The sequence below is a fragment of the Magallana gigas genome, chromosome 10, assembly GCF_963853765.1.
Source record: "Magallana gigas chromosome 10, xbMagGiga1.1, whole genome shotgun sequence".
Lineage (NCBI taxonomy): Eukaryota > Metazoa > Mollusca > Bivalvia > Ostreida > Ostreidae > Magallana > Magallana gigas.
In genome coordinates, this window is record NC_088862.1 from 17332799 (window position 1) to 17360067 (window position 27269).

At 33.0% G+C, this 27269-nt stretch overlaps 2 protein-coding genes across 6 annotated transcripts in view; both read right to left on the minus strand.

Moving 5' to 3' along the window:
* LOC109617126 (calpain-8) overlaps positions 1–27269 on the minus strand; it is a 36482-nt gene that overhangs the window by 9033 nt on the left and 180 nt on the right. The window contains exons 1-2 of one of the 5 annotated variants that reach the window (XM_034453038.2): positions 26120–26246; positions 1459–1728 (exon numbers count right to left, since the gene is read on the minus strand). In XM_034453038.2, coding sequence (XP_034308929.2) covers positions 1459–1507 — 49 coding nt within the window. In that variant the 5' untranslated portion in view covers positions 1508–1728; positions 26120–26246. Of the gene's footprint in view, positions 1–1458; positions 1729–2163; positions 2323–25998; positions 26022–26119; positions 26247–27269 lie in introns of those variants that run through there. The other 4 variants (XM_034453039.2, XM_034453035.2, XM_034453037.2 and 1 more) reach the window with 4 other exon arrangements.
* Positions 14549–26254, minus strand: LOC117683558 (calpain-8). The gene is made up of 17 exons (XM_066073632.1): positions 26114–26254; positions 25418–25674; positions 24421–24629; positions 24004–24135; positions 23508–23710; positions 19633–19810; positions 19101–19166; positions 18913–18986; positions 18618–18778; positions 17997–18098; positions 17622–17722; positions 17151–17365; positions 16602–16663; positions 15918–16022; positions 15673–15740; positions 14865–15094; positions 14549–14689 (listed from the first exon to the last, which is right to left on the minus strand). Exons 2-17 carry the CDS (start codon positions 25467–25469, stop codon positions 14671–14673), a joined length of 1977 nt encoding a protein of 658 aa, XP_065929704.1. The 5' UTR covers positions 25470–25674; positions 26114–26254; the 3' UTR covers positions 14549–14670.

The window sequence follows — 27269 nt, forward strand, 5'->3', positions numbered from 1 at the left end:
TCTTAGAATTTCCAACTTTACTCTTTCAAAAAAAAAAACAACTTATAATAAGAATTGAAATTTTTCAACTTAAATCTTCGAAAAGCCAAGTTATAATATTGGTTGAATCATTTCATTTTTTTAAATCTTTGAAAAGTCAAATTATAATAAGAGTTTCTAGGAAATACTACAGTAAAATCTATAATTTTCAGCTATTTTTAACGACCATGGTATGTTTGATGATTCATGTGCTAAACGGTGGGGCCGAGATGAAAACATTTCATATATCTAGAAGCAGAATATAATTGTGCCCTACAATTGAAGTAATTGTATTGTTTCAAAGTTGAGTTTTGTGAAAATTTTAAGGCACATTTTGATGCTTCGTGGCTCTAGCTCTTTTCAACTTTAATTGTTGAATTTCCAATATACTTCCTCATTTGTTATTACGATTAATTTTTTTTCAATGACTGTATTTAAATCAATCATACATCTTTATCAACATCATGTAGATAATGACACGATCAAAATATACAAGTTGCGCGATTTTGGTTTAATTTTAATTGTGTCTACATAAAATGCTTCTTTCTAATTTTACATTTGATTAACAACGCCCTCTTGTTTTACACAATAAGATAAGGTTGATTTGTTCTTTCGATATTTGATATCTGATGCTGTATATATGAATACGGTTTAATCTTATTCCAAAACTCCTAGTTCAAACGGAAAAAATTGCAAGATTAAGGACAGACGAGACGTTCCTCAATATTGTATAATTTTCCTTTATATTTTATTCCTGACTTATTAACATTTAAACCTATAAATTCCCAAAAAATCAGGGTACATTACCAGGCTCGTTTCGGAGCTAGAATATTTCGAATTTTCCTTAAAATAGCAAGCAAAGTGCATTTGAATGCTTATAAGTAAAGTCATACTATACATTTTCAATTGGACACTTTATATCTAACAAAAAAAACCACAAAAAAATATAATTATGAAATTAGGAAGTAGAAATCTTCACATTGTAGGAAAGAGAAAAATAGAAAAAATGGTAGATAGGTCGCGTCTGACCTTAAAGTTGGAAATTCCAACATTCAAGCTGGCTTTTTCCAAGATGAAACAACGTATAGCACTAATACGCTTCCGTAATATAGTTAATATAGTTCAACCACAGGGGCATCGTATCCGCTAGATACACTCTATGACATATATATAAAAATACACTATATGTATGTCATAGAGTGTAGAGCGGATACGATGCCCTTGTGGTTCAACAGTGTATGAATTGTGAAAAGAAAATAACTATAGATCTATAAATTTTCAGTTAATTACAACAATCTTCCCCTTTTGAAGGAGAAAAACAACAGTTTATTTTGAAGTACTATTTATCCCATTCAGATCTGATCGATTTGTAAAATGATCTGCAAAATGAAACAAAAAAAGTATACCAAAAAAAATTACATAAACTGTATATATACATACCAGGGCTTCCGTCTCTAAATATTTCTTCTGGGCGAAATAGAATATCCATCGTTAATGTATATATATTTGCAGACCCTATCTGTATTGCGTCGATATCGGAATTATTTTACAATGGGTTTTGTTTCCTTGCAATGACCTTTTTTGTACCACTGAGCAATTTTCTCCCTTTTTTTAAGTCTTGCTTCGTTTCATGCATTCATGATATGGGATGTTTATAATTGGTCAGCAACAGAAGATAGCTCTAGGTATCATTTACAATTGTATGGAGCGCTGAAACGGAAAACAAAACCTCGTAAATAATGTACATTTACAATAATTGCTTGAACGAAATTCAACGCCTTCAAAATAGACACAATACAGAATGCACCCCCCCTTAATAAATAAATAAATAAATAAGTAAAACAAAAGCAAAAACAAAAGAATGATAATTGATTTCAAAGTTTGACCAAGAAGCTCTGATTCACCCATCAATTAAGTTTCAGAGACAAGCTTAAAGCGAAAGTAAGAATATGCCTCTCTTGCTTTAAATGTCTCTTTAGGTTACATATAATGATCAAATGATTAATAAACCATGACGCTTACAAATACTTTTGTGCACAACTCATTTAATTAAGGCAATGCAGTTAATTTTTACTACCGACAGTTCTACTGTATGACAGGATGTTGGCCGCGGTTTTTTTTTTTATAGTAACGACTGTTACTTACACAAACCTCGGTACACGTATCATCCACCATGGAAATTCCACACGTCTATCTTGTGTACAAGTTGTTATATAATTCACAATGTATTGAGCGACGTCACGTGATGAATTTAAAATGACGGATGCAGTCTGGTAAATCGGTAACGAGCTATCATATTGAATTGACCGAATGGCGAAGATTTTGAACTCTGATTGATAAGTAGTGTCATGCTTCAAAAAAGTATTTTTTAAACGGATTTCCTTTTGCTTGGGTATATGCAGGGGACAAAAAACCCTAACAAACCAAAAACGGGAAGCTATTTTTATTTCACGAAATCAATTGAATAGAGCTATGGATATTATCATCATTACAATAAATTGGATATACATTGTACAAAAAATCACGCAGTTTTATAAACATGTACTCATGAAGGAAATAGGGACAATGTGAAACCTTTTCATAAATATGGTTTTTTGGGGGATTATTATATGAGGATATATATTTACAAATAATTATAAACGTTTTGGAATACAAAAACAATTTGAACTTGTCGGCTTACTATAAGGGACATATACCATGCCCTGGGGTGATATCCAAAATCGGCGTCATATTTGAATATGATTGAATTTTTCGCCCCAATTCAATGATACATGAACATTTAATGAACTATCATGTAGTTTCATTTTGTAGTGAGCTATCCAAAACTCGTTTGTGAGTACCAAGGCGGTTGGGGGGGGGGGGGGGGGGCAGGGGAGGGGGCAGGGGAGGGGGGAGGTGGCGAACAAATTAGCCATGCGATGTATCTTAATTTTTTAGAGATGATATTTAAACTATGAATTATTATTTAGTTAAATACATATTCATATTTTTTAGCTTTATAATTTCAATGCTTTCGTTCATCTTCAAACAGAGCCCCCCCCTCCCCCCTTTTTAAAAAGGTTTTGGACATGATTTGAATTAAAATTTTCAAATTTTATTTTTCCATTTTCAATGTTTATACTGATAAATATAGAAGTTTTTAATGCTATGTCAAATTTGTTAAGTCAAATATCAAGTTATAAGCACGTTTTTTCTTCCTTCTATCTTGTGAACATGTTGTTATGTTATTCATTAACTAAGTAATGAGCGACGTCACGTGATGAATTTAAAACGACGGTTGCAGTCTGGTGAATCGGTAACGAGAGCTATCATATTGAATTGACTGAATGGCGAAGATTTTGAACTCTGATTAATAAGTAGTGTCATGCTTCAAAAAAGTATTTTTTAAACGGATTTCCTTTTGCTTGGGTATATGCAGGGGGCGAAAAAAAAGAGAAAAAGAAACGGGAAGCTATTTTTATTTCACGAAATCAATTGAACAAAGCTATGGATATTATCGTCATTACAATAAATTGGGTATACAAAAAATCACGCATGCACTCATGAAGGAAATAGGGAAAATTTGAAACCTTTTCATAAATATGGTTTTTTGGGGGATTATTATATGAGGATATATATTTACAAATAATTATAAACGTTTTGGAATATAAAAACAATTTGAACTTGTTGGCTTACTATAAGGGACATATACCATACTTTGGGGTGATATCCAAAATCGGCGTCATATTTGAATATGATTGAATATTTTCGCCCAAACTCAATGATACATGAACATTTAATGAACTATCATGTAGTTTTATTTTGTAGTGAGCCATCTAAAACTCGTTTGTGTGTGCTTTAAGAGGGCTAGATAGCAATGTCATTTGGAGATCTACAGTATCAAGGCGGTTGGGGGGGGGGGAAGGGAGGGGGGGAGGTGGCGAACAAATGAGCCATGCGATGTATCTTAATTTTTTAGAGATGATATTTAAACTATGAATTATTATTTAGTTAAATACATATTCATATTTTTTAGCTTTATAATTTCAATGCTTTCGTTCATCTTCAAACAGAGCCCCCCCCCTCCCCCTTTTTTTAAAGGGACTTGGACAATTCAATTCAATTCAATTCAATTTCTTTATTAACCAATTAAGGGCCCTCAAGGGGCAACATGAAGACTGTTGACATACAACATCCAATGAACATAAAACATTCAATAAACATATACAAAAGGGAAAGAGCTGAATGATTGAAAGAGCTAAGACAGACATGAACAATTAAATAGTATATATGTATAATTATGTCTGTTTCCATACATTCAATACAGTGTCTTCTATATATTTATGTTAAACACCATACATAAATATGTCAAGATACAAATGCACATACAAATTTGAAATAGTTTATCATATGATTGAAAAAATAAAAATCAATATTTGAATAGGAAATACAAATTAAGGCAATGCCTTTTGTAAAAATTTACCAACAGAGTTTGATATATCTAATTCTTCACAGTTTAGAATCCAAAATAATTTTTGTTTATCTTCTAAACTAGAAAAATGTTTTGCTTTAGATGAACTTAAATCAAATAGTTCCTCTCTTTCTTTTGTAAATTTGCTGCATTGGATAAGAAAATGTTCTTCATTTTCAATTTTATTAAGTGTACAATTTTTGCATATTCTTTCTGTTCTAGATGTGTTATTATATCTGCCCGATTCAATAAAAAGTCTATGCGCTGATATCCGCAGATTGGCTTTCTGTATTCAGGTCTTAATATAGTTAAATACTTTTCCAGTCTGAAGTTAGTTTTCAAAAATAAATAAGTAACAAGTTTGCCATCTTTAAGACGTCGCGCACGGTGTTGGTGTTAATTTCGGTAACGTCAAAAACGTCAAGAACGTCATTTTCACGCATAACGTAATGATACATTTTATTAAGCACAGCATACAAAAAATTAAAAAAAATTAGAACTTAACATTAATTTTTTTCTGCGTGTAAGAGATTTCGTATTTCAAAACTGCAATTTCAAAATATCTTTTTAATATCTAATATACCAATTCTGAAGTTCACAACGTTAAAATGTTTCCATTTTAGTTCAGCTCAGCGATATCAATGTTCAAAAGCATGTGATTCACTCACAGCTTGTAATATTGTTAAATGAACTTCCTCTGAAATATGTCATTTTCAAGAATATCACCCGATTCACAAATGATATACAAAACTGATTGGGAAGGTACAATCGCCGGTTTGCGTTTAATTAATTTGTATTTCAAAGGCGTTTCAGGAGATTTTTCGAAGTAATGGCTCCGGATAACTTGTGTACCTCTTCTGTAAGCAGCCCCCCCCCCCCCGTCCATGTCATCTTTTTGTAGAACAACTGATTTTGAACTTGCTTTCATTACATAATAATCATTTACATTATCGTCACAAAGTACCGCAAATATACAGTCTTTTGTAATTAAATTTGATAATATTTGTGATTCCGATGTTTCGTTCTCTGGGTCTGATGTGTCATTATCCGAGCCTTCTTTTGTGAAATAAATCAGTGGTGCATTGCCTAAACTGTTACTGAGATCGCATTGCTCAGAATTGCCCTCAATGCAATCTTCGCAATTGTAACAAGATAGGGGACGAATGTAGTTTTCACCAGAAATAACTGACACGAGCTGATGAACAGATCTGATTCCCGTCAAAGGTTTATATAACCTTGCTTTTTCTCTAGGAATTTCTTCTACATATTCAAAAATCCTTCGTCGAACATTTGTAGAGTCCTTGGGAGTTTCAAGTTTTTCTTTTGCAAACAAATAGAGGCCTTTCGCATCTCGTATGATGCAGGTACCCCTAATGACGACAAGATCAGCCTGATTTTTTAAAAATCCTCCCGCTGCATCTTGTGGGCCCTTTGCGTGGCTGGTTTCAAAAAAATTTCTAATAAACTTTTGATAACAAAATTCTGAAAGAGAATCTGATAAGTCGCCGAAACAATGGCAACCATCGCAAAATTCATGCATTGTTTTGACCTCGTACGAAATGGACTTTAGGTAGTCAGAAATAAGTTTTTGACAATAATGGGTAAAATGTTGATCATGCTTCTCATCAGGAGATATGACATAAAAGTGTCCCGTAACTATTTCTGGTTTTTCCGTAGTACTTTCCAAACCGTCTAATTCAAGGATAGCATGCCTGTGAAGTATGGTTACATGAATGGAGACTTCCGTTTTTTGAAAATAATTTGATTGTATTTCGTTCCTTTCACTACAACGATAATTTTCGGAAAAGTCGTGAATTAGAACGCAGTGATTTTGAGGTAAATTCTGAACAAAATTTCTCAATTGTTGGACTTGCCATTGAGCCCCCATATTATGCATTGGAAATTTTTCGAGAAGCTTAATCATATATTTGAAAAGTTCAGCAGGCTTTGTAACCTTTTTCACGAGCATCAGTTTCTTGGTTTCGCCTCTTTTTGACTTAATGTTTACATAATCAAAACACTCCCAAGAAACATCAGGGGAAGCGTCGTCAGTTCTTAGTTCCTCGGGGCGCAAGTGCACTTTCTGAACACCACATTCCAAGCAAGTTCTGTCTAAACATGATTTGTTATGTAGACCGTGGGATTAGAAGGACAAAGAGTTTAATTACTTATTTCATACATATCATGATATATTACAGGGTCTGTAACATAAGTCTTTCTGAATGACATGCACGCTTTAAAAAAGTATTTCATTTCAAAATGATAACGGCAGCAACAAGTAACTCGATCCTTTTGACGAGCTGTGCGAATATACATGTAGTAGGGTTTACATGCCTCAAAAAGTCTTTGAAAAATACGAATTTCTGGGTTTTTTTAAATAAAGTCGGCATATATTTCTGTTTGTGTTTTTTCTAAGATATGAACAACGTGAGATGAATACTGTTTTGGGCCTATTCGAACCCTTTTCACGTAATTTTTGTTTCCAGTTGGGTGCGAATTTTCACCCAAACACCAAAAATCATACACACGTTTTCGGGTATCATCAGACAGAGCATCAGATCTTGTTTTCCGCTTTGTATAAGTGAACGATGATTATTCTGAATGTAAGATTTTTGTACGAACTTTGTACCCTTTTGATATTCTACGGATCGGAAGACCAAGTTTTTTTGCTAATGAAGACTTTGCTCTTGATTTTTTTAACATTTTCGCCGCTGAAAGAAGCTGTTAGAAAATCCATGGCCTCCCTTGCTTTGTCGCAGCGTTTAAGTTTTAGCTTTAAAACCGATTCTTTTATGTCACACAAAACGGACAATTGAAGAGTAGCTGATTCCTTTTCCTCTGGAGAAGGAATAATTTTGCAATTTTGAAGTAATTTAACAGGTGGAGAGTTAGCATTTTTTAGAAAGGCCGCAATGGTGGCTGCTCTTCTTGTCGGGGATGTCGGTAAATTTCTTTTTAATTTTCTTACAGCTCGACATTTTTGCATTTTGTTATTAAATGGTGACCTTAGGTTACCGTCCTCTGTATTTTCGCTCCGAATTTGGCTGTTGTGTTTTTTTTTGGCGCCATCTCTTTTGTGCAAGCGATTTTCGTTTCCGCATTGATTCCTCGTGTTCAATTAATTTTAATCTACTTTCCTTTTCTTTTTTCTTTCTGTTCTGATTATTTTCTATTTTGATACGTTCTCTTTCGCGCTGTTTACGTTTTCTCTGCGTCGCAGCTTTGACTGTCTCTTCTGAAATTCGATGTAAATTCATTGTAAAATTTATCAGTAGTCCACTGTTTTAAAAATTAAAATCGGCAAATTTTAAACTTTATGAATCTGTACGTATATTTTTTATTAGTATTATACTCTGCGGAACAAAAATATCTAATTTGGTTTGTTTTAGCACTTAACCGAAATCATTACTGCCCATTTACTTGCAGTGAACCCGTTTTACCTTTCGGCGGAAAGATATTGGAGTTGGAATCAGTTTTCTGTTTTTCCTTCACTCTCCTCCTCCATTCCCGAGTCTGTTCTACCCTTCTCTGTTTCCTTTTTTCTTTATTAATTTTAATTCTTTGTGCAGCAGTCAAAGACCCTGTTTAATTAATTAAAATACATGTTCATCGTCACATCACGTCATTGCGTCATTTTACATATACTTATGGCAAATAATGTCGTTATTATTTCATTTGTATTAATGAATTAATTCGACTCGCTAAGTTTGGATATTTGGCATCAATTTGATTTTTAAATTGTTATTTCTATTTTTTAAATTATTTTTCTTAGTATATATATTTTGCTACTTTTTTCACAAAATAATGTGTAGGTACATGTATTTATAACGTTCACTATAACTGTTTTTATGAAGAAAAAAAAAACGTACACATAACGTTTTGAGCCCTTGCGTCATTTTACGTACCCGTGACATATAATGTTGACATCATTTTATCTGTAAAAATCAATTATTTTGATTCGTAATGTTTGTATATTTGGCATCAAAATGTTTGGGAGAAAAAGCACATTTCTAACTGCGATTCATTTTTGTGAATTTTTTGCGCCACTTTTTAAAAGAAGTGTCCAAGTTATTTTCTCTTTTCATTGCTAATGCAATTTAATGTATTTTTATGAAAGTGTGACATTCATGTTGACATTTTGATACGTCTCTATTAAAAAAAATTGCGGACACATGTACTTCTTTTAAATGGTTATATAACCTATGAAAATGCACATTCTATAATGATTTTTATTATTATGAAATATAGCCAAGAATTGTTTTTATAAGCATGATACTTGTGATCGCCATGATGCGCATAACGTTCGACTGTGAAATAACTCTCTTGTGACACGTGTTTTAAAAAAATAGTTGATTACGGTTTTTGTCAACAAATGCGTATAAATGAGGAATTAGAAGAAGATATATGTATACAGTTTTACTGCCAACAATGCATATACATATTATTAAAAAAAAAAAGCTTCAATAGATCATTGCAAGATCCTGGATCACAATTTATATTTTGTAATTTACCTGAGCCTGGCGTGGCCATTTTCAAGTTTTGTTACCCATCTACATCTTCATTCTGAGAATTCTTTGACCCGGCGTTGATTTCTGGCATTGATTACGTCAAAAACGTTATGACGTATATCTGTTACATCATCACAGTAATTAGTCCGCCAAAAATGTTCCCCCCAAAATGAACATTCACTGAGATATTGTAGTTTATTTGAGATATGTATCTTAAAAGTGTTACCTATCTACATGCCATTTTTAGTAAAATTTTAAGTTTTTAACAATTAATAAATATTTAAATACTAGAATAAGTAATAAAAGCAAAACAATCACTTCCATAACAATGAATATAAATATCAGAAATATATCTATAATGCTGATTGTGAACTCTATTTACACAGAAATTAAAGAAGGTTAACGTTGAATACTATGCACTAGCATTCTGAAATAAATGTTCAATAAGAAAAAAGAAGATATTAAGGACTACCCTTTTCTTGGAGATTTTTTCTCCACGTAGCTATCTGATGTACAGGTGGAACTATGTTGAAAATCAAATATCTAATCACGTGTTTCAAATTTGAAATGAAAAACACCGTAAATTGATACAATAAATTATGTACATCAATAAATAATCATAAAAGAGGAATGAAATAAAGAATATAAATATAAAAGTATAATTATGTATTATAAAAGCAAAATGGTGGTTTTAGAAAAAAAATATTTTGAGAAAACCCTCATTTAATGTAAAAGAATAAACAAACTAAAAAAAAGTTTAAAAATATATACATGTATACATGATTGTAGAAACACAAAACAAGAAGCATATAGGAACAGATCGTTGACGAACTGAAAAAAATCAAGGGAATAACCAACCAAACAAATAAAACTACCGACTATAAACAGCAAAATAATATCACAGATTTGCTTTTGATGAGACAACATCCTTAATGTTGTGTAATTCCAAACAAAACGAAATATTGATGAAATATTCATTTTTGTTTGTTTGAACAAAATGGAATGACAAACTTAAAAGAAAAACAACAACAAAAGAACAAAATTGATGACTTTCGATTGATTTGCAATAGCAGAACTTTCGTCAGCCAGTCATTCCATAATGAAACTCTGACATACAAACAGAGTGAAGCAAAATGAATGCTAAATCTCCATTTCTCAGAAATACATCAAAGTTTACATTTTGATCGTCTATCTTATGCATATTGAAACTAAAGGTTTCGCGTTGGTCTAGTCAAAATCATGAAGTCATTTTATTTGGGCTTTCTTATAGCCTTTATGAATGAACTTACGCTAATTACAATGTATGTACAAGCAAGTTATTGACAAAATTCCAAATGAAAAATGAAAAAAGTAACAATACAATACGATGAAATTGGTTGTTCTACAGGTAAACGATGTAACATTTCGATCGGGTTCATCCTTCAGACTAACTGCCATGAGAGTTCAGAGGTCACATAGAAAGATACAAGGATATCATGTCTCAAAAGTGAGTACTTTCATTTTGTCGTTTATAGGTTTCATTCCATCTGGTGTGGTCAAAAGCAAATAAAACAATATGTAAATTAAAAATGATTTGAACACTTTTAACAGATATCAAATTACCGAATAATAACGTTCACATGAAAATTGATTTTGACTGTAGCATTCTGGTAACATGCATGTTCAGTGCCAATCGAAAATACAGCGATAATGAAACAACAACATAGGAATATATAGAGAAAATCTTTTAAAATTTTCTTCTCAAAAACTATTAGGCCAGGATCTGGAAAGCTCAAATTTGAGTGGAAGCATCATCAGATAGAGTAGATTCAAGTTCGTTCAAATCATGGTCCCCGGGGGTAGGATGGGGCCACAATTGGGGGATGAATTTTTACATAGGAATATATAGAGAAAATCTTAAAAAATCTTCTTCTCAAAAACTATTAGGCCAGAAAAGCTCAAATTATAATGAAATCATCTTCAGGTAATGTAGATTCAAGCTCATTCAAATCATGGTCCCTGGGGGTAGGGTGGGGCCAAAATGGGGGGGGGGGGATCAAGTTTTACATAGGAATATATAGAGAAAATCTATAAAAATCCAAAAAAGATCAAATTAAAATGGAAGCATCCTCAGGTAGTGTAGATTCAAGTTTGTTCAAATCATAGTCACTGGGGGTAGGGTGGGGCCACAATTGGAGATCAAGTTTTACATGGGAATATATATTAAAAATCTTCTTCTCAAAAACTATTAGCCCAGGAAAGCTCAAATTTGAATGGAAGCATCCTCAGGTAGTGTAGATTCAAGTTTGTTCAAATCATGGTCCCTGGGGGTAGGGATGGGCCACAATTGGGGGATCAAGTTTTACATAGGAATATATAGAGAAAATCTTTAAAAATCTTCTTCTCAAAAACTATTTGACCAAGAAAGCTCAAATTGACGGGTAACCATCCTCAGATAATGTAGTTTCAAGCTTGTTCAAATCATGGTCCCGGGGGGTAGGGCGGGGCCACAATGGGGAATACATTTTTATGCATAGAGAAGATGGTCCCTGGGGGTAGGGATAGGCCACAATTGGGGGATCAAGTTTTACATAGGAATATATAGAGAAAATCTTTAAAAATCTTCTTCTCAAAAACTATTTGACCAAGAAAGCTCAAATTGGCGGGTAACCATCCTCAGATAATTTAGTTTCAAGTTTGTTCAAATCATGGTCCCGGGGGGTAGGGCGGGGCCACAACGGGGGATAAATTTTTATACATAGAGAAAATCTCTAAAAAAAATCTTCTTCTCAAAACTATTAGGCCAGGAAAGCCAAAATCTGAGTGGAAGCATTTCCAAATCGTATAGATTCAAGTTTGTTAAAATAATAGTCCAGTGGTATGGTGAGGCCACAGTGGGGGATGAATTTTTACATAGGAATATATAGAGAAAATCTTTAAAAATCTTCTTTTTAAAGACCATTTGGCCAGAAAAGCTTTAACTTGTGTAGAGGCATCCTCGGGTAGTGTATATTCAAATCACAGTCCCTAATGGTAGGGCGGGGCCGTGATGGCGGTTTGAATTTTTACATAGGAATATATAGAGAAAATCTTTAAAAATATTCTGGGAAAGTTTTTCGGTCCAAAACTCAGTACTTAGTGTGAAAGCACTGGTTATGCAGATAAAAGTTTGATGAAATTATGATATCCTAGAGAAAAGTGGGGCAACAAAATGGGGGAGGGGGTTTATAGGAATAGAGAAAAATCATCTTAATGGTACAACAACAAAAGGGGCTTGGTATTTACCAAAAGAAAGAGGTGGATAAAAATTGGCAGATTTTCAATTTTTTTAGCAAGATCTACTGTACTTAGTTTTCAAGATATTTTGATACTGTAATGCTAATTTGATCAGAATTAAGGCAATTGTTGCTCAGGTGAGCGATGTGGCCCCTGGGCCTCTTGTTAACTCTTTGATTGTTTCAGCTGCAAGCAATGTTAAAAGAAAACAGTGGCACAATCCAAGCAAATTGTGAAAGTCTAGACCAAAGAGTAAAAGCCTTAGGGCAAGTGAGGTCCATCTATCTGTGTAACCAGCTTATTCCATTCAACCATCATATTTAGTTAAATATGTACATGTACTAATAATTTATTGGTGTCCTGGCCTTCAACATTAGGAGCAAAGAAAGTAGCGTGAAGCAGGATGATGTATTTGTGAGCAAGGGTTATTTATCATTGTGCTAAAGTGGTTGTACCTTGCCTTTATATTTTGCCTCATTTACATGAATAAGATTTTGACTTATCAGAATAGTGTTAGTATGATTTATTCTGCTCCATTTATTAATTTTTAAGGAAGTCATTATAAAGATATGGGTACATTTTACTCTACTGTGTAGTTACCATGATAAGCATTTGGCGTGTAAACAATTAAATATTAGTAGTTTATTAGGTTGACAGTAGTCTTTCTACTTTGACCCATGACTCACATGTTTAAGTTTTTTGTTGTGGGTATATCGTCACCACTTTGGTTTTAATTTTCACAGAAGGCTATCTTAAAAATTGATTTATGAATTTGGATTGTTGTACACGAAACAAAGAAGGATGTTTGTATTGTACACATTGTATGCATACTTAAATAATTAAGGTATGTCGCTACATGTATTGTATACCACTTTATGAAGTTGTATTATTATTCAGTGATGCCAGTCACATATACACGTAACTGTTCATTCAACAGTCCATATTAATGTGCAATATTTTTTAAAACTTTCTGTGCTGGGATGGATGGCTACTTATATTTAGTGCTATTTTTGGTATTGTGGCATGGAGAAATATTGGACTGACTTCTTATGTTAGAATCTGACAAATAAAGAAGAACAAAATCTATCAATATGTTTTATAATTTTTATTCTCATAATGCTTATAAAATTGAATGATAACTTAATCACACCACTAGCGCAAAACATTTTTAGTGCATATCAAATGATCTTACGTTTCTATTATCCATATAATACACAAAACCAACAATTTCCAAAGGGCCGTTGTATAAACAGACTTGAAACGTTACATTTTCCTCCTCCAAAATAAACAAAACAAGCAATTTCCTCAGGCTTATGGCAGAAACAGACTTGGGACTTCAATCTATTTGCTTGCAAATTGATTGGTTAAGATTGATGTAACCTGGTGGCCTTAATACTTTTGTTCTCCCAAATCTCTTCTGACAAAATGTCTTGGAGCTTGCAAGAATATAATAAATCACTTCCAAAGGAGGCTTATGGAGTTCCCAAATAAATTGCTAAAGAATGATTCTTTCATCGATTTCGTGATCCTAATCTTCTAAAGTTGGTTAAGAAGTTGTGTTTTGCCAGCCTGAGGGTACTTGCACGATGTTTAGTTGCTGGATCAACTTAGAAAGTGAGAAGACGCACATGCAGAGCCATTTTAATAATACCCTGGAAGTTGTGTCAAACAGCTATCTGTGACGTAGGCGTGTTTATTTTCATTAGTCGATCAATGCTTATTGTAATTTATGAGGAAGATTTGACCAACTCGAGAATATTGTTCTTACGTAATTTGTGCATTTTTTGCTTTTGGACAAACGTGATTTTTAACTTGAAATGATGCAAGAAGTAGCTAGACTTTTATATAATTTTGAGGGTTCTCGGTTTTGTTACATGTTAAATCGCTTTTTCTTCACAATATAGAAAAATAACGGTTATTGAAAAAAAACCCCACAAAACATTTACCAATGAATGAATGTTAAAGATTAGAGGATAATTATGCAATATAAAAATATCGTTTCTGAAGTTTCGTTGATTTAATTTTTTAACCATTTTAACATACAGATACACCGCAAGCAAATAGTAATGAGACAAAAAAGATTCACTTCACTAATCTACAGGTTATAGAAGTTACCTTGAATTGCAACATTATTTTTTTTTTATAAAATATGTGAGGTTAGGGTTTACCAGCCCACTACGTAAATCTAAATTCAAATATACACTGTGTATTTTGAAAAAAAAAAATCGACATTGATTTTAAAATTACTTTTCTTACCCAAACCACAGTGTATATACAACTAAATATAAAGATAATTTCACGTGCATGGAAAACAAAACTATAGCTAAAGTCAACAGCTAAAACAATTGACGTGATGTTCGGAACCACATGTACATGTAGAAAGTCTCAATATAAAATAAAATTCACAGAAGTGGCAACTAATAAATTGGCTCAACTGTTTCATTCCATCTGGTGTGGTCTGAAAAAAAAAATACAGGAAAACTTTAAAAAAAAAATAATAATTCTATTAAATTGTACATAACATATTTTGCCAGGAGGTATATTTTCGGTCATTCTAAAATGTAAATTGAAGAAATTTGAATTTCCCCCTCTAGATCCGCGCATGCTCTCTTGCAGTTCTGTTTACTACTCACTCTATATCATATAACGGCGTTTGCGACCTAATGACCAGGGCGAACCGTCTCTCGGTGTCTGGCTGATCCATGTGCAGCAGACAGACGTATGACCCCGCCTCCAGGGAGTAGACGGCGGGGGCGGAAGTTCCCATGACGAACGGTCCGTCATCTCCGTCCGTCATTCGTACGGCGTCTCGGTAATGTTTGTACAACCAGTCTATTCCAACGGGAACACTCTCCCCCTTTAGCTGTTAATAGTAACATTTAAACAGTATTATACTGCAATGCCTTTGTGTACACAATACTGTAAACGTACTACATTTGGCTGTGTATATTCTAATTAGCGCTTTTTTGGTGGAATGTGGCTTCCGCTAAATCAAGTACATCGCTAAATGCCATTCACATATGCACAAGAATAGTTAAATTCAGGAATACGCTAATTCAAATCTACGCTAACTTGTTCAAAAATTAATTTCCGCCAAATATCGTACATGCCAAATATAATACGTTTACAGTAATTATTACAGTACTGTGAAATAATTACCCGACAGAGGGGAAAACAGAAACACAAAATCTATCAGTCTTTTTTTTTAAATAAATCTTTAATTCACCTGGACCAATTTTTTTGTGAATTGTTCAGTTGTTTTAATTGTAGCTGCAATAAATTATCGGCCTCCTAAAATTAATGCAATTAAAGAAAGAAATGGGCGTTTCTACGTTAAAATAAACCATTATGTTCCTGGGCCGTTTAGTTTTAAACAAAAATGTGTGTATGTGATAAGAATTTTAATAAGTTTTTAAAGACTTTATAAAGAAAATTTCATACCTTGAAAAGCTTTAAGCCAATAGGAGCTTTTGAATCCACCATTAACTGGAATTTTACTCTCTGGTCACCTAGAAAATGAACAATGGTGACCCATGATTAACTCTTTAGCAAGAAATAATATGAGTTTTCATTATTTTACACATGTAAAACACCTGTTAATTAGTAGAGACTTAACGAAACTGTAAATACAATAGCTCTCTCTCTCTCTCTCTCTCTCTCTCTCTCTCTCTCTCTCTCTCTCTTACTTGATTTGATCTTGATCTGTGGATTGATATGGAAGGTTCTGTTTGAGACCTGTCCCCCTGCGTTTGACCCTGCTCTCCATTGACCCGTGAGACACTTCACATGATCTAAATATAACATATTATAAAGTCATAATGAAATCTACACTGATTTCATGATTCCCCCATCATTATTTCGTAAAAACTTTTGAAATTAGTAAATATACAATATTTTTTTATATTCCCGGTATAATTACTATTAATAAACTAATCGATTGTTTAAGAATATTGAATGTAAAATATGATTGGCCATCACAGTAAATTTACCCTGCCCACTTGCATGTAAGATAAACAAATATTCCTGGATTGTACGATTCAAACTTGATGAAGAATATCTAATTTTTCAAATACAAAAATTTAAAGATAGAGAATGTTTTTCCCTAACACAAAATTAAAGTTTTTTTCATGCTTTGATTTGAAATTTGAAGCTTTTTAAAGGAAATTCTAACACGCGTAAAAATAATCCAAATTCGTTAGTTAGTAAAATCTAATCTTCAACAGTATGACATATATGTGCATTTATATTGATTAAATATTACTGTTTTCACTGAATGAGCGAATTACAGAATGATATAAAAGACACTTTTATTACATAGATATACATGTATTAGATAAATTATTAAATAATACATCATCTCCGTAACTTACCGTAACTTTTGGCATCTTCTCCGTCACAGGTCATTATCGTTACTTCATTGGAGTCAATTTTCCTACAGAATGGTTTTTTTTTAAAAAATTTTTGAATAAACAACTATTTAAACATCATACAATTTTAATGATAGCTTATCACACTTGTGCTTTTTTATCCAGAAATCGTATGCGTTTAAAGTGACAGCTATTACACAATTATATAATTATCAGAGTACAAAATAAGGGAATCAATTCTGAATCAGTATTTTTTTTTTAATTACATAAATAACATATAGATCGAGACTAAATTCATTTTACATTTTGAGTGTCTAACAAAACTAAAACTTTTACTGTGTGAGGCAGTATTTCACTTATAGCTATAAATAGACATTAACATATTATTAATAAAAATTCTACATGCAGTTTTTTTCTAAATATTACAAAAAAGTATGAATATAAATCTTAGTGTTAAACTTTACATCTCTTTAAGGGCAATCAAATAACATACATGTACGTGCAATTACTTTGAATTTAAAAATCATCATATTATAATATATTGGTTCTTACTTTACGCCCCCTAGCGGACCAGCGCTGAACAAGCGGAGCATGAATTCTCGTTCTTGACCTTCGTTCATGGCTGAAGGAACACAGACGTATTTTCCGGGTTTGAGTGAGAACCGGAAGGAGATCTGGGTATGCTCACTATACGTGTAGGTGTAGTTTTTACTGGGGATTCCCTCCTCTTGTAGAACAAGGATATCATCTGACGCATTCTCTAAAACCTTACACAGACATAAAGAGTTTATTCTTTTATCTTAAAAATATTTCAATATGCACTAATAAAAACAATATATTCTGATTTTTTTAAATTCTTTATAAGATTAAACAGACATTCATTTTTGTTTTATAGAAATGTTTCAATTCATTTACAAAGAAGTAGTCACGATTCATGTGTATGATGATAGCGCAATTATGTATATAACCTCAATATAATTGAAATTATCTCGACCGGATTAAAAAAAAAGAAGCATATTTAACCTGGTATAAGTCGGCCCGTATGCTCAGTTTTTGCGCTTTCCTCCGTTTTGTACGTTGGATAAGCTGAACAACAAATGGAACGATTCCATTTTGATCCAAGCCTATAAATAGAACCAACAATGTTATATTAGAGATATTTTCTTAATTCCTTTTACGATACATGTATACTTCTTAATAATTTAACCGCTAACAACTTATTTTTTGTTAACCTACCTTCCCTTTTGAATAAATTTGATGTATTATAATTCTTTGAAAAAGTACGTACTTGAAGAACAATTTTTTTTTCAAAACGTTATTATAAAAACTGTATTACTCATGCAATGTTTCTGGATTTCTTATACTAGTACGCTTTATATGTAATACTTATGCTAGTACTTTGTTCATCGATTTCAAACTGAAACTTTGGATTTTTCATCCTGTTCTGGAATCCACCGGCTTCCTCTCCTTGCCATTGACCGTACATACAAGTGCAATAGTCTGTAAGAGATGACGGAATTTCAATTAGATATTTCAGGAATAAGGAAACATTCTCTGAGTATTATGGGGTAATAATTTTGGTCGGGGCGTGGTCAAATCCAATAAAGCCCTGAGAAATTAAGCCAGGGCTTTATTGGATTTCATCACGCCCCGACTGAAATTATCGCCTAATAATATTCAAAGAATGATACCTTATTACTTATATTAATATAATTTTCAGCATTTGTACGATTGAATATTATAATATTTATATATTAATGTGATTTTCACTGTTTTTAATTATGCAAACCCCGATTGCGCACCGACAATACGCCTTTTGAATTTATTAGACTATACAATACAAAATTGATTCGTAGTGTTATCATAGACAAAGACACTGAGAAATGTAAATATTATTTTATCAACACAGCTTCATTGTTATATATACAGTAATTGTAAACTTACTTTGTATCGTAAATTCTATTCAGTTATCATAGCTATTCTAATTTAAATATAATTCTAAATTCAACAGTGACTAACTGAGAGAATCGGACCGTCCGTCGCTGTCAAAGTCCGGGGTGATGTTACAAATGGTCAGGGTAGTGAATAGGTACAGAAAGTGCTCCAGAGAGATGTAGAACTCGCCGTCATCTTTATTCGGTCCCTTAATGATACCCTGAATACTCTGCCATTCCCGACTCCTTTAAAAAAGATAAAATGAAAAACATTTAGAAAATTCGTGTGAATTTCACGTGATATTAACGTGAATTTCAATTAAGGCACAATTGTCTGTATACATTGTATCTTCATTGGATTCATGACGTGTCCTTCTTACCCATCAGAATATGGTCCTATCCACTCGGTTTTACCCCAAGGATTTCGCAACCGGAACAATCGAACTCCTTTTGCCTACATAAATTATCAGTATTTAGTTGTTTTGGTATTTCATACATATTCCAGATCCAATGTGTAAAAGTTAGAGTTATCTCTCTTAAAAGCGGGAAATTTGAAATGTGAACTTACTGTAACGGCGCCGTTTATTGTGTACTCGTGTGATCCGAGAAGGCCATACTTCTTGACAAACGTGCCCTGAAGGTCAGAACAATAGATTTATATACTAATAGCATACATTGATGTTTATATCATCAGACACCTGTGTCACTGTGTGTTAATTAAATTCATCTGACGTCGATTTCCGAAGATTTGATTTTTAAGTCCATCCTCAAAATTCAAACATCCGTAACCTTAATTGTAAAAAATGGGAAATAAATGCCATGGAATACTGATTAAATAACGCATGTCAGTTAGCTTTTCAAAGTGAAAATCATAAGTACCATTTGTCATAAGAATAGGTGGAAACAAATTTCACAAGAGATCTACTTTGCTAATTTTATGTGAACATAATAAACAGTTAACATGTAGACAGTTAAAAGAAATATCAAGCTACTATATAAAACTTTAAGTAAATACGAATATACTACAGGTAAAAGACAATGAGTGTTAACACAATATCTACAGGTGTAATTATTGATTTTCCAAGTGGTGCAGGACTTACTGGGGTGCCGCACGTAACCGCAGCGTTCGAATAAAGGGCGTTCCTGACACGTGTGTGTAGTTGGTCAGGCTCCATGTCGAGTTTTCTCAGGTCGAAATCTTCCGGCACGCCCCCTGTCAGTGCCATGTAAGAGTCGGACGATACCCCGCCACTCACCTCTGTGTAACTCCCATACATCCTGAAAACAAGTCCTTTGAAAATTTAGATTTGAAATAAGCAAGAAGTTCTACTAACAAAGATCAGCTTTCATTTTTAAGGTCTTCCGTTTCCAACGGAAGACCTTATTGTTATTGCTTTGTTTCTTTTTCCCTATTCTTATTATTATTATTTTTTTAGGGTCTTCCGTCTTCAGCGGAAGACCCTACTATTATTCTATTGTTTCTTTTTCACTTTTCTTATTATTCTTTTCTTTCTTTTTTTTTTTTTTTTTTTTTTTTTTTATTGGGTTTTTCATTTCACAACATATGTACATATGTAACATAATAATGATTGTAACATTTTTATAAACATATTACATAGTCTTTATACTATTTCTACTTAATAGTACAGTTTTGTATATTTCATATGAAGTGAAGCTGATTTTGAGAGAGAGAGAGAGAGAGAGAGAGAGAGAGAGAGAGAGAGAGAGAGAGAGAGAGAGAGAGAGAGATTATGCAGGTGGATTACAATACTTTTTATTCTTTTTTTGTCTTACAAATTTTGTGCAGGCGATTTCTCAAAGATGGCTCATTCGATTTTCTTCAAATTCTGAGAGTTGATGTGTCGGTATCTGAAGTTTGTACCGCCGTTATCAACTTTTTGATAATCACTTCCGGTCGGAAGTAATCGTCCGTTTACGCTTTTTAAAAGTCAATTTTGTCGGCTAGAGATTTAAAAAACGAATAAAGATATAGGGCTGAAATTTTCAGTGAAGATAGACATCCATTTTACCTGTTGCAACATGGTCATAAAAACGTCTGTCGTCACTTCCGGTCGTTACCGGAAGGAAAGATAAAAAATCGGTTTTTTCAACTTTTTGCTTTTTATATATTTTTCTAACAGGTTGATAGAGACTCTTTTACTGATTAAGAATATGTATTTTTTTTTTAAATCGATTGATGCATTCCCGAGATATTAAGCATCAAAGTCCTGAAGCGAGAGTCCGGTTAGCTCAGTCGTTAGAGTGCTGAACATGTGCCCAGGCGACCTGGGTTCAAGCCCTGGGTGCCGAAATTTTTTTCCCTAATTTTTTTTTGCGTTGATTAACAATCTTTTCTTAAAAGTGAAGGATTTTATCTCATTTACTCAAAAATCGGACGGAAGACCCACTCGTTGCTCGCAACGAGAACGATCTAGTTTCTTCCTATTTTTGTGCACGCGATTTCTCAGAAACGGCTCGGCCGATCTCAATGAAAGTTTCAGATATGATAGATATTGGTCTGAACCTGATTACATTTTTTTTGTGTTGATGACGTCACATCCGTTTTTGAGATATCGAGATTTTTCTAATTTTTATATGGGTATTTTGTCTTCTGTCGTTCTCCTAAAGTATAAGAGATGTTAAGCTCAAATTTCTGCGGTTGGTAAAGGAAAGATTGAAGTTTTGCATGGTTGTTGTTTTGTAAGTTTAGCACTTCTGGCGCCAAAGCTCGCTAGGGCTCGAAAATTGACATTAAAAAAGCGTCGTTAATTTTTGTGCTTTTTTCTCTTTATCTTTTTTCTGGAAAATATTTTATTAAAACATGTAATGTAAAAAAGGCTTATATTTACAAGACCTTTCGGCTGATATCAGGAAAAAGGGGCTGGCCCCTAAAATTAGGGACCTAGAAGGCTCTAAAATCTTTTACCCATAGCGCTTCACCGAGGGATATTTTGTAATAGATTATAGAAGCAAATATGTTTATCTCACAGTTATGTATTCAAGCAATGTATTGATTTTATCATGTGTTACGTAATTAAGGGTTTTTAGGGGCAAAAAGTCTAAAATTTTAATCACCCATATCTCACAAAGGAAAAATATTTTGTAATGCAGTATAAAGAATAGTTGTTCAAAATGATGTTCCTAACAAAATGCAACCGTCAAAATTTCGTTAAACGGCCCCTAAAAGGAGAAAAGGGACCGGCCCCTATAACCTTCTTTCTCATATATCTCCAAAACGGTAACGACTTTCTAAACACTTGTTGAACAAAATTTGTGTAGAATTAAATGACCTTTTATTTGAAATCAAGAAAAAGGGGCTGGCCCCTCAAATTAGGGGACCAAAGGGCTCTAAAATCTTTAATCTGTAGCCCTTTACTGAGAGATATTTTGTGAAATATTTTATAGAAGCAAATGTGTTTATCTTATAGTTTTGTATTCAAGCAATGTAATGATTTTATCATGTGTTACGTAATTAAGGGTTTTTAGGGGCCAAAAGTCAAAAAATTTGATCACCCATATCTCAGAAAGGAAAAATATTTTGTAATGCAGTATAAAAGAAAAGTTGTTCAAAATGATGTTCTCAACAAATTGCAACCGTCAAGATTTCGTTGAACGGCCCCTAAAAGAAGATAAGGGACCGGCCCCTAAAACCTTCTTTCTCATCTATCTCCAAAACGGTAACGACTTTCTAAACATGTGTTGAACAAAATTTGTTTAGAATTTAATGACCTTTCATTCCAAGAAAAAGGGGCTGGCCCCTAATAAAAGGGGACCAAAGGGCTCTAAAGTCTTTAATCTGTAGCCCTTTACCGAGAAATATTTTGTGAAATGTTATAGAAGCAAATATGTTTATCTTATAGTTATATATTCAAGCAATGTAATGATTTTATCATGTGTTACGTAATTAAGGGTTTTTAGGGGCCAAAAATTTTCTAAACACTTGTTGACAAAATGTGTTCAGAATTAAATGTCCTTTCATTTGAATCCAAGAAAAAGGGACTTGCCCCTTAAATTAGGGGATCAAAAAGCTTTAAAATCTTTTATCTATATACCTATAATGAGAGCCATTTTGTGAAATGTTATTAAAGCTAGATAAGGTTAAAAAAGCAAGAGAACTTATACAAAAACAATACAATAAAGCATTAGTATTTCACTCCTTTTCAATAGCATGTCTGCTGTCGAAAATCAAAGTCGATGATGTCATATTTCATTCTAAAAATCGAACGGAAGACCTCCTCGTTGCTCGCAACGAGATCGTGTCTAGTTGTTTCTTATATTTTCTTCCCAATCCTAGGCCAGGGACTACCTGAAAAAGTACTGAAACCAGTGTTAATGCTACCATAACAGTGGCTAGAGACAGATAGCCATGGGAATGAAATGTATACGTAATTGCCTTATCATTCTTCTGGCTCTGAAAAAATTCAGGTAAAAGTATCTCCAGTTTTTATGTTTTTGCAAATGGTTATTACATTGACTAATTTGTGGGATTTTGTTTCAGTTTTCCTGGTTTACTGGATTTGCAAACTATGGCACATGTTAAATTGGATGGAACTGCACACACATTTAGCATACTAAATGTCATACTATAGTAATTGATTGATTAGAAAGATAATTTATCAGAATAATTGAGCCTTGGGTTGAATTTAATCATGAGTCTTAATTCTACATCATAATGATTTAGTTATTCCTACTTATACATGCATCTAGAAAGATTAATGAAATGATGATCGAAGGAGAGAATAATGAATTCTGATACAATACTGCAAACAAACTTTTAGTCGCGTGTGAGAAAAATTTCGTGAGTTTTAGCAAGAGCTTCGTCGTCGCAAATAATTCTCGCCGCGAACAAGTTCTCACGCAATAACAAGAGTCTGAATAGATTAAGTCGCGAAACATGATCTTCGCGAACTAGTTTATCCCAAGAACATCGCGAAACAATATCAACGCAAATAAAAATAATTTGGTTTATATTCACCTTGCAAAAGCTTTTTCCAGTAGAGACACCCACATCTCGTTACGATCAGTGACAGAGTGGGCGGAGTAAATCTGGTTTCCATAAATGATTGGCAGATAGTCGTCAATGAAGACGTCATCCCAGATACCAAAGCGCCAGAATCGGCAGTGGAAGATGCCGTCATAGTTCGGGGTACCCACGGGGTAGGAGTCACGGGGAATAATCTAAAAATGACCAACGAAAAACTTCCTGTGTTTTAACTCTGGCCTGTTTGTGCTATATGTGTTTGTAATGAATAATGAGTTGGATTGAAATTGTCTTAAATTTAAAGATTTTGTCTGCATAAGCAGCATATCTCAGTATAAATGTATATGTATTATATGCGTTGTACTTGGATTTACTGAGCATAAAGTAAACATGCGCTCTATTCACTTAGTACTACGAGTGGAAATGGTCAAAAACAAAGGTTTGTAATTGTAACCATTTTGCTCTCTTTAAGACTCGGCAATGTTCTTACCCTGCGAAGAAGTTTGGGTTTGTCGGCGATATTGGCCACGGAGGCGAGGAACCAACAAGTTCCGATGGATCCCTGACCAATGTCATAGCGTGAGGTACCCTCAGAGAACAAACATGGTTTGTCAGCGAACTCCTAGGAATTTAGAATTCAAAATCATCGTGACAAAAAAACAAGGGCCATTAGCAAATTCTGCAGGAACAAATTTTGAGAATAATTCACAATCCAGAATTAAAGTGAGTATCAATTGCTTTCAAAGATCTTTTAGAAAGATTTTTTGTCGATAATTTAGAGTTTTTGGATGCATTAAGTTATGTTAATCTTTCTAAAACATTTTTGTATATTTTTTAATGTCTCAACAATTTTAGAGTATTTTCATTACTACTATGACTTGATATAATAACTATAACTAACTTTTACCTTCGGACGCTTCCACTCCAGGGGCTTTCGGTTATGATCTTTGCCCATGGCAACCCACAGGGGGAATTCCTCGTCAGTGTACAACTGACCGGGAGACACTCTCGGACGAACCTCGTATTCGTTTTCTTCCGGATTAGACCGGAAATCCATTTGCATCTCAAACTGACCCAAGTCATTTTGAACGTATTCTTGCCCAATTTTAGGAGGCTCTACAATTTTTTTCATTAAAATTCCAACTTTAATCTTAGAATTTCCAATTTTTATCTTTCAAAAAAGCCAACTTATAATAAAAGTTGAAATTTTTTCAACTTTAATCTTCGAAAAGCTAAGTTATAATAAGAGTTGAATCTTTTAATTTTTATAAAATCTTTGAAAAGCAAATTAAAATAAGAGTTGAAATTTTCAACTTAAATTTTTGAATTTCCAATTTTTTCCTCTTTTGTTATTACGATAATTTTTTTTTCAATTTCAGACGAATGTATTTCAATCATCCATACATCTTTATCAACACCATGTAGATAAAGACACGATCAAAATATACAAGTTGCACGATTTTGGTTTAATTTTAATTGTGTCTACATAATATGCTTCTTTCTAACATTACAATCAATTAACAACGTAATTAACATGAATACGATTTAATCTTATTTTAATATTCGAAAACTCCTAGTTCAAACGGATCAAATTTCAAGATTAAAGTTGGAAACTCCACCTTCAAAGTTGGCTTTTTCCAAGATGAAACAACGTGGCACTTATACGCTTCCGTAATATAGCTATTATAGTTCAACAGTGTATGAATTGTGAAAAGAAGTAAGTTAAAATAGCTATCTATAAAAAATCAGTGAACAACAACAATCTTCCCCTTTTGAAGGAGAAAAATAACAATATTTAATTTCAAAAGTTCTTATATCTATTTATCCCATTCAGATCTGATCGATTTTGTTTTGCAAAATAACTCAAAGGAAGTTTAAAAAAAAACCCTAAACTGTATACATACCAGGGCTTCCGTATCTAAATATTTCTTCTGCTGTGCGAAATAGAATATCCATCGTTATAAATTTGCAGACTCTATCTGTATTGCGTCGATATCGGTATTATTTTACAATGGGTTTTGTTTCCTTGCAATGACCTTTTTTGTACCACCGAAGAAATTTCTCCTTTTTTAAGTATAGCTTCGTTTTATGGTATGGGATGTTATAAATGATCAGCAACAATAGACAGAGGTATCATTTACAATGGTATGGAGCGCTGAAACTGAAAACAAAACCTTGTAAATAAACGGTATGAATAATTGTACATGTACAATAATTGCTTGAACGAAATTTAACGCCTTCAAAATAGATACAATACAGAATGCACCCCCCCCCCCAATAATTATTAAATAAAACAAAAGCAAAAACAAAACAATGAAACAGGATTTCAAAGTTTGACCACTTGAGAAGCATTCACACATCAATTAAGTTTGAGAGACAAGCTAGCTTAAAGCGAAAGTAAGAATTGGATATATTCCTTTTTTGCTTTAAATGACTCATTAGGTTACATATAATGATCAATTGATTAATAAACCATGACGCTTACAAATATTTTTGTGCACAACTCATTTAAGGCAATGCAGTTAAAATTTTTACTACCGACAGTTTTACTGTATGACAGGATGTTGACCGCGTTTTATATAGTAACGACTGTTACTTACACAAACCTCGATATTATCCACCATGGAAATTCCACACGTTTTTTCTTCCTTCTATCTTGTGTACATGTTGTTATGTTATTCACAAAGTATTGAGCGACGTCACGTGATGAATTTAAAATGTTGGGTGCAAGCTGGTGAATCGGTAACGAGAGCTATCATATTCAATTGACTGAATGGCGAAGATTTTGAACTCTGATTAATAAGTAGTGTCATGCTTCAAAAAAGTATTTTTTACACGGATTTCCTTTTGCTTGGGTATATGCAGGGGATAAAAAAAAAAAGAGGAAAAGAAACGGGAAGCTATTTTTTTTTCACGAAATCAATTGAACAAAGCTATGGATATTATCATCATTACAATAAATTGGGTATACAAAAAATCACGCATGTACATGTACTCATGAAGGAAATAGGGAAAATTTGAAACCTTTTCATAAATATTGTTTTTTGGGGGATAATTATATGAGGATATATATTTACAAATAATTATAAACGTTTTGGAATATAAAAACAATTTGAACTTGTCGGCTTACTATAAGGGACATAAACCATGCTTTGGGGTGATATCCAAAATCGGCGTCATATTTGAATATGATTGAATTCAATATTTTCGCCCCAATTCAATGATACATGAACATTTAATGAACTATCATGTAGTTTCATTTTGTAGTGAGCTATCCAAAACTCGTTTGTGTGTGCTTTAAGAGGGTTAGATAGCCATGTCATTTGGAGATCTACAGTATCAAGGCGGGGGGGGGGGGGGGGAGGGGGGCGAACAAATTAGCCATGGGATGTACCTTAATTTTTTAGAGATGATATTTAAACTATGAATTATTATTTGGTTAAATACATATTCATATATTTTAGCTTTATAATTTCAATGCTTTAGTTCATCTTCAAACAGACCCCCCCCCCCTTTTTTTTTTTAAAAAGGGACTTGGACATGATTTGAATTAAAATTTTCAAATTTTATTTTTCCATTTTCAATGTTTATACTGATAAATATAGAAGTTTTTAATGCTATGTCAAATTTGTAAAGTCAAATATCAAGTTATAAGCAAGATATAGAGTTCATAATTCTTTGTTTTGTAAAGAAAGCTTGAATATAATCATTTTTTTACATACATGTTGTATTTGTGTAAGTTTCAATGAAGTGTAT